Source organism: Scylla paramamosain, chromosome 27, assembly GCF_035594125.1.
Source record: "Scylla paramamosain isolate STU-SP2022 chromosome 27, ASM3559412v1, whole genome shotgun sequence".
In the NCBI taxonomy this organism is placed as follows: Eukaryota; Metazoa; Arthropoda; class Malacostraca; order Decapoda; family Portunidae; genus Scylla; species Scylla paramamosain.
Genome location: NC_087177.1, coordinates 9,906,944 through 9,920,664, shown reverse-complemented (window position 1 = coordinate 9,920,664; position 13,721 = coordinate 9,906,944). Strand labels below are relative to the sequence as shown.

The window sequence follows — 13,721 nt, the reverse complement described above, 5'->3', positions numbered from 1 at the left end:
AACCTATTTTCCTTGTTGGTACAATTCTTTCCAAATACTGGGAAAGAAAAGTTGCAGCCTCAAATTAGTAAGTATCAAATAACTTGCCAGATAAAATGTGACTCCTAGTGAGTTTTTCCAGATTCAAATATGATGATGTATGTGATGTGATATGATGTCTCTGTGCTTCTATGGTTCATTCCAGCCTATTACCCAATTTCCCTGTCTTAAAAAAGCCATAGGAATATTATTGGTAAGGATGATAGAAAAAAGATTAAAAAAAAAATGCATTGCTGCTGACCTTTATTTATTGATCATAAGAATTAATGTCGAAATACATGGGCTATAATATTATAGATAGGTTCATAACCATATATATTTTCACTATGTCAAATCAAGTGAATATAAAGTTGCTTACATACAAATGTCTCCACTCATGTTCAAAACAGAGCTATATCATGAATAACTTGCTCCTATACAGTAAAAGCACAAACATCCTATCTAACTAATCTATGCACTCACTGATAATTCTTACAATCCTCTTTAGTAGCACACAAACTTATTACACATTACAAGAGCATTCTATGAAGTCTGGTATGCCATTACTGAAGGCCCAAAGCTCATTATTATAGTGGACTAGAAAATTCCTTAAAACATGGAATGACATAACTTTCAATGATATTTACATACATAAAGTATCTATATACAAAAATACATACAATCAAATTCATTGGCTGGTATGTATCATTGTCATAACACTGAATATGTATGCATGGAGGACCTTGTCTTCAAAAAATGGAACAGAGGTGGTAAAAATTATTCCTGGAACTATCAAATAACGTCAATTTTGTCCTTTTAATCCTTGTCTGAAGAACCTGATATGTACATGGACCAACATGCAACAAAATAGAGAAAAACACAAGACTTCAAGCCATTTGTGATGGAAGAACTAAATGTATTATAAGGAAAATAATGTGTGCACTTCTGAGTATGAATTAAATCTAGGAATGCTGATATCCAAAATGCTACAAGGACCAGTAGTTTAACCAGTAGTTTAAAATAACCAAAGAGCAGTTTGGGTTTGCTACATTAATTTGAAATCATATGCTGTTTTCAAGCTAAATATAACAAAAAAATTAAATTACATACAAGTTAGTACAATGAAGCTTTGCTGATTGTGAACAACAGTATTTCTTGTTACTTTTTTAATTGGCACTAAATTTCAGTTATTACTCAAAATTCAAGATCTTTAGAAATGCTGACCCAATGTTAATTTTATTTACAGTTCTACTCAGTATTTTCAACCTGTAACAATTGTTCTTTAGATTACTAATTTTGGCAATTCCAGGTTTTGCTTAGGTTTCAAGATTCTGCAAAAAATGCAACAACAAAGTCAATTCATAGCAATGACTAACTGAATTGGGATGGAAGTTACAGCTGTAGGGACCATAATTTTTTTGTTTTACACATCTTCATTAATCTCAGTTTGGTAAGTATGCTAAGGTTTCCCAATAAGCTTATCAAGTATACTCCACTATTAACAGAAAACTGAGCTTGAAGTATGTTTTACTCCAGTAGTGAAAATTATAACCATGTCTTCAAATATTTCAAATTGTACAGTTTACAATCTGTATGAAAGTAAATGTATACTGTCAAATTAGTACTCAGTTATAATAATTTTGCTGACTGACTAAAAATTAATAATAAAAGATTACTTTATTTCTCCACACATGAAAACTTTAAATATTGTTATGACAGTCTGATTTCATTGGCTGAATCAGTTCCTATTGGAAATATTGAACCAGAAATTAAGCATACAATCAAAAACTTTTTTTTTACTAAAGTATGTACTCTGACAGTACCTCAAATTTGTTTGTGCAGAAAAATGAAATGAATAAAAACAAATTATCCTTAAGTTGTGTATACATCAGGTTGTAATATACATGTTTTTACTGTGATTGGTGTTTACACTGTACTACATTTCACATTACTTGAAGTGCTTACAATAATAAAGTAAAATGCATGATTGACTGGGCATATCAGAGTACCACCTTTCCAAAAATCAATTTGCCATGAAAACATTTTGGTTAATTTAGAAAAAAAAATTTCTGCCCTTTAGCATATTGTATACACATTAGTGAGGTTAGTTTCGGTCTCCCTACGGAAAAATTTAACAATAACGTTAAGATTTACTTTTCTTGTGAGCAGCAGTACTATCCATATTAGAAGATGGTGTAACCTCCACCTGACCCTCCAGATAAGAAACTAGCTTTCTTCTGCGACACTGCCACATGTGCCCCTGAAGCAGCTGCCAACTGGGCTGCATTGGGGGCAACACCAGGTGGGGGAGGAGGAATGCTGGGTTGACTGATGCCATCAAATCGAGCTCCATTGTCAAAGCCATTCTGAAGACACATATGAAAGTTATCATTAACCACTTTTATTGGCATTAGGAAGAAATTGACTGAATGATATTAAAAGTAAATAATGAAGTATCTGAGAATAGTAAAGGGTAAGAGAATGAATGCCTGCTGTAACTGGCCGTGTGGTAAAATCTTTCCAACAAGCACTTGCCACACTTCTCAGTGGTAAAATTTATGACTTCTCTAATGACCTATAAAGGTATTATTAGACCTAAAAACACTGCCATTGTGGATACTTGCACTGGTGACTATTGATTTGCCATAATTTACAATGATGATGAAGTAAAAACTTTAGATAATATAAATAGAATAACACTGCCTAGAGTTGGAATGGATATGTGTGAAGATTGCCAGAATGCCCTAGTGCAATAAATGTTGTGATGGACATTATGAAATCTTTTGACAGGTTATGACATTTATAAAATATTATGGCATCAAAATATCACATTATCTTGTGTAGTGAAGTAAATGGTGGAAAACTGCATTTTAGCCCCCTCCATATGATCAAGCACAGTCCTGCAGGCAATGCTTACCAACAGCTATGTGTGCAGGCACACTTGCTTTGTTAACCAAAAAAATAGTCTGGGCCAGTTATAACCAAACAGAAGCAGATGGTCTTTGTATGTGTCTATTTTAACATTCCTTTAGCAAGAATGTTGCTAATAAAGCTATATTAAATGAAGAAAATTATGTATAGGCCACTGATCTTTTGTGGATGGAGGGACATACCTGCTGCTCAATCATTAACATTTTAATAGTATCAACCATAGCCCTTTGTTTCCATAGGAAACTTCATATGTCTTGCAGTCATGGTACCCAACAGTGTTTGGTCTAATGAACACACACAACCACCAGCACTATACTAGTTTGCCTACATCCAGTGGGCACATGAACAGGCAAACTGTTAACAGATATTTCTGATCACATGGATGGAGCCTTACTTACATCTGTTGATAAACAAACACATCTGAAAGACAAAGACAGTTAATGAAAGTTTATACATGACTGACCAATTTGTCAGTGTCTGAGGCTGGGGTAGTAAAATACCATCAGGCTAATGTGTTGTTCATGAACAGACATTCTGCCAAGATTGTAGTGGTACCAGGTGTGATGAATCTGACCTTGTATGGTCACTGGTCCTGAAGTGTTTCAAGTATCTAAGGCCCAGACTGATCAAACTTACCAGCTAACCCTTCCATGTACTAGACTGAAGTGATCCTGTTAGAATGGCTATGCATATTACTGAACAGTGTGCAAAGCCAATCATGCATGAGTTTTGATAAGCTCTCCTTGTCTTCCACATGCATTTGTTTACCCATGATTCTGCCCTATTACTTACCAACACAAGGACATTCTGGCCAGGCTGATAAGGAGAAGCAGAAGCAGCAGCAGCTGCTGCTGCAGCTTGTGGATGCTGGAAATATCCTGGAACTTGCTGCAGATACATCTGCTGTGGCTGTTGCTGCATGTACAGAGCTGCTTGCTGCTGCTGTTGGGCTTGATGTGACAAAGCAACCTTTTGAGCCTGCTGAGCTGCAGCAATATTCTGAAAAGTAGTTTTGTGCTATTAATTTGGGCAAATAATCAACAATCAATAGAAGCTGATAGCTTCTACTACACTCCAATAAAATCTACTCTTTTTTTTTCACTTCCACAAATATCTTAAGGTATCTAATAGAGAGAGAGAAAAAAATTGTTGAAGCTCTCATATTTAACTAGATTCAACTTTGCAGAAAAATGATTTAGTAAGTTTATACCCATTAATCTCACCAGATTTCTGTATTGTACATCTGGCTATTGAATGATGTCCTGACAACAGAACAAGACCCTCAGGAAGCATCAGTGCATCTCAGGGAGGCAGAAAAGTAGTAATTGTGTACTTGAGCTTTTATAACTCTAATTCATGCCCCATTTTATACATTAAATCCTTTCATACTTAGTCAAGAGATTCACATCTTGGTCCTATATGAAGCAGGTTTTTACTTAAAGCTCAATTCCTGAACTAAGGGAAAAGCATGCAGACCATTTATATAAAAAGGCAGCAAAACTTGCTCCTAAGGTGGAAAGAATCTGCAATATCAAGGAAAATCTCCATGGTTATATTTTATTCTAGGAAAAGAAGTGAAGGCAAATTAATGTAATTACTAGGGAAACAAAATTCAAGTACCCTGACCTCAAAAACTATCTGAGGAAACAAACAGTAATACTTTTTATAGATTTTCAAGATGCCATCATCGAGATCTGCCAAGAAACCCCTCACATTTTGCTAAAAATACCAAGTGTAAACAGTTTAAAATTTGGGAAAAACATGTGGAATGACAAGAGTGCATTCAAGTACAGACATGTTTTGCAACCACCTTAAGGTCCCCAGATTCCACCCAAGACATACAGAAGACTGAAGGTCCAGATTGAAATTGTGTTAAGGAGAGGGCAGATTTGTACTTACTCCCTTAAAAATGTTACAATGAAAGAGAAATACTAACACCACAAATAATCTAGATAAGTCATGGCTGTCCCCACTTCAGCATACATGTCAAAAAGGATAAGCAGTGACAAAATTACTCAGTGAAATAAAACTAACTACAATTATGAATACAGGAGATCTTGCAAGGAAAAATGAGAACTAGGAATGCTAGCAGTGTATCCCAACTTTCTAAGGATAAATGAAATTTTATACAACACTGAAAACTGACAGATGATACATGTATGCCAGATTGCATAAATTTTCTGAATGCTAATGCATACACAATTAAATGTTATATTATCATATGTTAAATCTTAGATTTTTCAAAAAATTTTGTCTCATACTTCATCCTTTTCCAGTAAAAGTTAGTAAAATGGCAAAGCAACAATTATTTCTATCAAATAATGTACTCTACAGCTATTGCTTTTGCTCTTGCCATGTGGTACTATGCTGCTGCCACCCACCACAATAGCCACTTAAACCAAAAAAACATATATTTGATAATTGCCTACTGACTCAAAATTTGATTTTAGTTCTATTAAGTTTTAGGGAAATTATTTTTCTCTAGTTAATCAAAATGATGAATATTATATACAGTTATTCAAAACATGCTTTGCAATCTGAGTGAGTGGTTACTGAGGTAGGTGATGGCAGCAGCTTACCACCTCCTGCCACATAATTCATTCATAGATAAACATGTCTTAAATGACAATATATACTCAACATTGTATAAAAGTTAAACTATTTGCATAAAACCTAATAAAAATATTATAATCAACTGTAAATGAAATGGAACTAAAAGTTAGCAGCTCTGACCGGCAATGGCTGTCTGCCAGTCACTGACAGAACACAAGGGAAGGCCAACACCTAATGGTAATGCTGTTATCCCAATCATAACTATTGACTGTGAGGACTGAATTTCATTATTATGAACTGCTGCAGTTCATGAAGAGAGAGAGAGAGAGAGAGAGAGAGAGAGAGAGAGAGAGAGAGAGAGAGAGAGAGAGAGAGAGAGAGAGAGAGAGAGAGAGAGAGAGAGAGAGAGAGAGAGAGAGAGAGAGAGAGACTACTGACTATGAAAGAGTGGTAATGATGGTGGCAGTGCAGTCACCAAAACTTTTTTCTTTTCTTTTTGTAATGTAGGTGGTCTGGGTTGAAACATGGAAGGCTTATGACAAATGACACTTCTAATTATGACTGTATGTCAGATCTTACATGTAATCACAGTGGATGAGATGGTGATGAAAATTAATCAATTTAAGCAAGCTCAGAAAAGTATGTTACATGGATATCTAGTATAAGCCAAGTGGTGATTCCTTAAGATGTTAAAAATGTTGAGCATTCTAAGAATCTTTGTAGGACTTTTTGAAAGTTGTAAGAGCAATGAATAAAATCATAATAAAAATAGAGATGTTTACAATGTAACTTAATTCTACCCACTCAAATATGTTTTGTGCAATAAATATGGACAGAGGAATGGAAAAGGATTAAACAAACTGGCAAAGTGCCTTTGTACAGAAAGTGGAGATGTTAAAAAGCTCAAGTACATGTGAAAGATGTTGTCTAACAAAGTGAAAGGTTATACTTTTCTTCCAAGTACAGTGTACTATAAACAAGTAAAACAATATATGGTCCTATTTTGTACAAATGACAAAGTTGCTCTGTCACTGGATGATAGCGTGGGGCACCACAGGGAGACTCCTGTCCCAGCAACAGCAAGCTTGGAAATCTAATACAATGTGATGAAAGAATTCCAATGTATAATATGTGCTAAAATCCTTAAGGATTTAAAACTATTTTCTCAGAACTACTCATGATTTCCTGGAAGAGGGGGCATCAGATAAACACATCATGCTTGCATACCCCTTCTATCTAAGAATAAACAGCAATATATTCCATTTCATTACTTTCTACTTGATTTGAATTTCATGTATGAGCTTTAATATCATTATATATCCCAATCACCCCTTAAACTTCATTCTTCAGACAAAGCAGAAAGGGTTTCCACTCTCAAGAAGAGAAAATAGTGAGAGGGTAACATTATAATTTAGCAAAATGTGTTACACAATTAATTACACATTTACCCCTAGGTACATTCCAGAGAGAGAGAGAGAGAGAGAGAGAGAGAGAGAGAGAGAGAGAGAGAGAGAGAGAGAGAGAGAGAGAGAGAGAGAGAGAGAGAGAGAGAGAGAGAGAGAGAGAGAGAGAGAGAGAGAGAGAGAGAGAGAGAGAGAGAGAGAGAGAGAGAGAGAACAAAAAAAAAAAATCTTGCTATAATTTCAGTAGCATTTTTAGACATTTAATCTTCATTCTAAATTGACTTGAATTTTTTTTTTTTTCACTGAATATAGACAAAAGAATGGTCAAAAGAGAAGGTAACATTTTCAAGTAGGCACATCTAGAAGTGCATCTACCACTGCATTTTTTTTTTTTAGTAATCCTTGAAAAGATTAAGAATTATAAGTTGACAAAGAAGATAAGAGACATCTGCTTTTAACAAATGGACGACCAAAGGCATTGTTTGCAATTACTGTAGGCAAGAACCTTAGAGCACTGAAGTGACTTGTCGCAAGACTTCTCTATAAAATGCCTTACCTACAAAGACACCTCTGTGCTAGCGATGATAGGACGAATACATTTTACTGGTGCCAGATGATTTGCCACGGATGACATCCATTTCATTAATGAGCTACATCACCTGGGCAGTGGTTCTGACTGCTCAGTTCAGCTGCCTGGTGACTCCAATCTGACTGCTGAACTAACTGGTTGTAGACACCTGTCATTAGCAAAGTTTGCGAGGTGTTATACTGTCGACTCACAGCAATTGAGACAAGATGACCATCAACCAAACTACCTATTCTTACATAGCAAAGGGATATTTAGTTCCTATTCAGAAAATACAGTAAAAGTCCTTTTTGTTATGGAAAAAAGGAACATATAATAGTCCAGCTAATTATTTTTTTCTAAGTTTATTTATGATAATGATTTCATTAAATGTGTGTGTGTGTGTAAATAAGCATACATGCATGCTTTTATGTGATGTTGTCAAAAATTCCCAGACTGATATATATATATATATATATATATATATATATATATATATATATATATATATATATATATATATATATATATATATATATATATATATATATTATCTTTAGTTTTCACCATCAACTTCTAAGTGGTTTGCTTAGAAAGCCAAGCAGTGATCCCTCTGGCAGTGCCAAAACCATAAAGATTCCTGGATGCTTTTTTTTTTTTTTTTTTTTTTTGAGAGCCTATTTCATAACATCTGTGACAGCCTCAACTTTTTGGTTTTGAATCTTCCCCCATTCAACTTAACTTTCAACCTTAAGAAGAGGAAAAAACTGCAGGTTGCTTAATTTGGTAAATGTGGGGAAGCTCTGGTGCAAGAGAAGTTATTCATAGCCAAAAAGGCTTAGAGGGTGCTGTGTGCAGGACCAATACTGTAGTGGAGTATCCACAATCCACTGTATGTTCAAATCTTTGGTCACAATTTTGTGACAACTTCCAGCCAATGTCAATGATCGTTATAAATGTTATAAATTATTATAACAATTTTCTGAGCATTGCAACAGTGTACTATCTGATGGTCTGCCAGGGCTCTCATTGTCAAATGTCCTTTTTCCTTGGAATCATGAATAGCACTTGAAGATTTCAGCATCATCTTAAAGTTTTTGGTGGCAGTTCTGTTCAACTGAAAATAAAACCTGATGCAAGTATGGTGTTTGATGGAAAAAATAAATAAGTAAATAAAAAATAAATAAATAAATAAATAAATAAATAAACAAATAAAGTAAAAATTTTAATTTTAAGATTCTGAAGAAAGAAAAAAGTGGTATAAACTTCTCTTGATATAAGTTATGCAGGCACACATATTGACAGCAATCAGACTGCTTACAGAAAGATGTAACACATGTGTTGCTATACCACGCTCATACAGAATGGAACCAGTCTGGGAATATACAAAGGGTGTGTGTGTGTGTGTGTGTGTGTTAATCTTGAAATCTCTACCATTAATGTAACTTGTTTAAAATAGAAGGTATCTATAATCTTTAAATAAATTCAATAAAAGTAGTTAATTGCAATACAATACTCTCAATATAATAAATAACTTTCTTTTAACCCTAATGTTAAAACTAAAATGGCCCAAGAATTGAAAGGGTACAATAATAGGATATTTACTCCAGGCTCATAGGTTAGGTTAATGACGAGAGCAATCTGGAAAGGACCTATTAAAAAATTCAATTATTTTGAATTAAACAAGAGGACTTTTACTGTTAAGACAGCTTTGACATGCCAAAAAAAAAAATAAATAAATAAATAAATAATAATAATAATAACAATAATAATGGGCTTTAATTAAAGGAGGTATAATATAAACTGCATCATTGACAAGATAATGACAAAAATCAAGAGTAGATACTGTTTTGATTAAAACATTAAATTTGTGACATTACTAACAATAATAGGTTGATTTTTCTCTTCAAGAAACCTGACAATCATTACAGTCACAAAAATTATCAAGCTTTATCTGGTTTAAAATCAATGTTCTTTTAAAAGCAAGTTTCATTATGATGACATTTAAATTATCAACATTTGTGTTATGAACTAAAAAGGATATGATGAACACAATCTAAGGTTAAAAATGCATACTGGCAAAAGTAATATACTTTGAAATTTTTTCCAAAGCCAAGGTTAAGGAAATAATACATTACACAGCCATGTTATATATGCTGATGCAATATGAGAAGTGCTATTGAATGCTTGACCTTAAGACCACACAAAAAAGCAATATTACACTGTAGCCACAACAGATAAACACAACTGCAGGATAAATATCAAGCCATGGAAGTCATTCAATATACTAATGTAAAAATCCTCCAAATTTTACACAAAAGCACAGGCATGCAAATGGCACTGTTATTGTTTTCAGATGATAAATTTGTTTATTCAGACACTGCCCTACTTACTGTCATGCAAGTAATACAGCTACAATTGACTTGCATCATCTAACTGACAATTTAGAATACATAAATAATATATTCCTCTTCCAATCCAAAATAAAGAGAATAGCTTACAACTCCTAATTATAGATGAAATACCAAATAAAAACACATATCAAACCATTCTGAATGATGCCTGTTTGCTACACTGCTACTTTCCGATAAACATTTTTCAAAGCAAAACTTGTGCAATACATTATTATTTCATGCATGTGGGTAAAGTTCAGAATTAACATCAAGTTCATTAAGCCTTAACAGCTACAAAAACACTAAGGATTTCCTTTCTTGTTCATAAATACCTATAACAACTCTTTTGACTAATTTCAAACTATAATACCCAGGAAAATACAGTGCCTGTAAAACCTACAAAACACCAATTCTTCAAGTAATGCTAATTCAAGTCTCTTGTCTGTCATTCAGTGAATACCCATTGATTTTATGGTTGCAATTAGTGTTCTGCATAATCTCATATATATGTATATTTGCTAAGACTATATGTAGAGCCTCAAACATATAAACAGAACACTAGTAATTACCAAACCCTACTGTACTGTACATTTGTATCCATCTACAGCTTCATATTCAGAGAGAGAGAGAGAGAGAGAGAGAGAGAGAGAGAGAGAGAGAGAGAGAGACTATGGTTATATGCTTGGTTTGTTTGAGAACTTGTGAGAAAGTGAAGAATATGGAAATGTCAAGCCCATGTGTGCCAGCTAAATTTGACTTATTTGAAACTCACCATGTAATACCTCATGAAGTGACAAAACTTTGTGGGTACATATCTTCATAAACTTATTGGCACTCTATATTACATGATCTTCATTCATGTAATTTTTTTTTAAACTGATACATGTTTACTCTTTTTTTTTTTTTTAATAACTTGTCTACTAGTTTTTTTTAATAACTTATCAACATATTTCTATTTTTTCCCCTCTTTTCTTGGTTGCACCCCAACCTATTCATTAGTCACTAATTTTTCCCTTGAATATTGTACATGTGAAGCCTACAAGAAAATATAACTTATCCTATGAAAAATATAATCATTATAGTAGTAGTAGTAGTAGTAGTAGTAGTAGTAGTAGTAGTAGTAGTAGTAGTAGTAGTAGTAGTAGTAGTAGTAGTAGTAGTAGTAGTAGTAGTAGCAGCAGTAATAATAATAATAATAATAATAATAATAATAATAATAATAATAATAATAATAATAATAATAATAATAAAAAGATTCACTTCTTCCACCTAATTTCTGGTCTTGACCCATTTTATGTGCAGGAAAAGACAAGTTGAATAAAGAAGCTGTCTCGCTTATCCAGCTGTTAATGCATGCCATATTGGGCAAGACTGTTAATATCATAACAGTAAATAACAGAAACTATCAACAATCACAATATAAATGATGACAAAAGCTAATGTAAATGCAATATCTAGTTTATATACTGAAAGATAATTTTCTACTGAAATATATTGTAAAATTTAAATCTTATTAAAGCAATGCCAGTTAACTTTACTTGCTTCTTTCACCAGTCTTGAAAAAAAAAAAAAATTGTTCTACCTCTGTCTACTTCTATTTTTTTTTTTTAAGTTGTATAATTCTTTAGATGTACTTGTATCTTTCCCTCTCTAAACACTTCTTTTATATATCAATATGTATGTATTAATTTTAAGGAGATTGTTTCTCAGCAATGTTTAAGCATCTACTCTTACCTAATTAGAAAATATGCATAATGTGTGATCAAATACTTCAGGAACTGCTTCTCATGCAAACTAGTGAAGCTGGTCAGTCATGTATATGAAGCAAGAAGCACTAAGTTTCATAAATCCGTATGCCATGTAGCATGATATTGTCACTGTTGGGACTTGTGGTATACCATTCTGTAATCATATTTGTGTGCTTACTTGCAGTTTTTGGCTTGGGCAAAGAACATGTGCAAAATTTTCTGACAAACTTGAGAAATAAACAATGGATACTTAAAGTATTGTTGCAAGCCTACAGCGACAAAGCACAAGATGGGCAGGGTGTTTTGTGTGATATGTTTCATGTGAACACCAATGTAGGAAGACAAAAGATTATAGGGACTTACAATTGCAAAAGTTATTTGAATATCTGCTGAATAATCATCAAAGAAGCTGTTGACACTATTATGAAGTGAATGTGTTATGGTACTGAAAGTACTTGTAACAATTAAGTACTTGTCTGGCATCATCATGTGAGAGGACATCAGAATTGCTGATTAACACCAATCACATCTGTATTTTCATCTTCAATGAGGCAAAAGGATTTCTTTTTCTTTGCTGGCATTACTGAGCAAAAAATATACCATATTAGCCTACAAATATAATACCCAATGTATATCCTAATGCCTATCCTTTTTTCACAATCATTAAGCCATAAAAAGCAAGCCTTACAACAACATACGTGTATCCATCTCTCTCTATCTGTATGTCTATATACTGGGTCAACATCCCTGACAAAGATTAACCGAGACAAGGCATGTGCGCATGCACACAAACATTCCCAGAGAAAAATTAAAATTGATTCTAGTCCCAAGGGTCAAGAGTGCAATACAAGTATGCAGCACATATTTAATGACCAATAAACTGATAGGCTTCTTAATATCAAATATAAATACAGGAAACACTAACCTAATCTATGCCCTAGTATTTCATGGAAACACTAACCTAATCCATGCCCTACCATTTCATAAGGTATAAGATGATGAAAAAGTTCTGAATGACTATGTTCAAAATTACTTTATCAAAGGAAAACAAAATGCAGAAAAACTATCATATATATATATATATATATATATATATATATATATATATATATATATATATATATATATATATATATATATATACATACACTTCTGGAACACTCAAGTTCTCATGTATTTATCCTTAGCTTTTCTGTTGCATTAATTAACAAAACACTTCTGCCAGTATGCATTAATAATCATAAGTACCTTTATAATTTATGAAAAAACAGGACACTTGTAACAAACCATCAACATAATAAATAAAGGAATGTGATGCAGGATGCCTCAGGCAAACAAAAAAAGATTAATCATGCATATGTACAAGCAAAAACAAATAAATAAATAAAAATAAGTGAATAAATGAAAATAAATGAATAAATAAATTAAGTAAATACATAAATAACATCTCAGTACCATTGAAAAAAAAAGATAATAAGATAAGGAAGGATGATTCAATTTCTAACTACAATGAACAATGCACCTGCCACAATAATTTCATAATGTACATATAATCATAGATATGGAGAAACATGAGAGCTGTGTGCTCATAAAAGCTCCTTGATAAGCCTAAAGATACTTCTGTACCTTATGCTCTTAAGTTTAATTTTGCATTTCTATTATCTAATAACCAATCATCCTGTCTATTCCAAACAAGAAGCATAAAGACTATGAAGTTTACTGAATGCTAGTACAGTACTGAGACAAATTCCAAGGCTCCTCAATACCTTCTAATATGCTGATATAAAAAATGGAATAATTTATATGTCCAAGTGTTGCACTTCTGCATCACAGACTATATAGAAAATTTTGGTAATGAAACTGCCACCCTTTACAACTATTCACTGAGTATTCTATAACTGAGTATAGAGGAAACCTGAATATCTGCCCTTGGGGAAGTGCATGTTCTGCTTGCTTGAGTTTTTTATATATGAATATTATATGTTTTATTGCTTTGTGTATGCTAAGCATGATGGTTCACACTTTTTTTAATTTGTTACCTATGGCTCAGCTTGTTTGATATTTATGCTAGTTTGCTAAATGACCACCTACATATGTACTTGATAATAAA

At 33.0% G+C, this 13,721-nt stretch overlaps 1 protein-coding gene and 1 long non-coding RNA gene across 3 annotated transcripts in view; one reads left to right on the top strand and one right to left on the bottom strand.

Annotated features, from left to right (window-relative positions):
* Positions 1–13,721, top strand: part of LOC135114192 (uncharacterized) — a 121,792-nt gene that overhangs the window by 103,374 nt on the left and 4,697 nt on the right. The window lies entirely within an intron of this gene.
* The window catches only part of LOC135114191 (DAZ-associated protein 2-like), a 30,543-nt gene continuing 17,089 nt past the window's right edge, over positions 268–13,721 (bottom strand). For both annotated transcript variants that reach the window (XM_064029932.1, XM_064029933.1), the window contains 2 exons: positions 3,742–3,948; positions 268–2,384 (listed from right to left, as the gene is read on the bottom strand). In XM_064029932.1, coding sequence (XP_063886002.1) covers positions 2,202–2,384; positions 3,742–3,948 — 390 coding nt within the window. In that variant the 3' untranslated portion in view covers positions 268–2,201. The remainder of the gene's footprint in view (positions 2,385–3,741; positions 3,949–13,721) is intronic.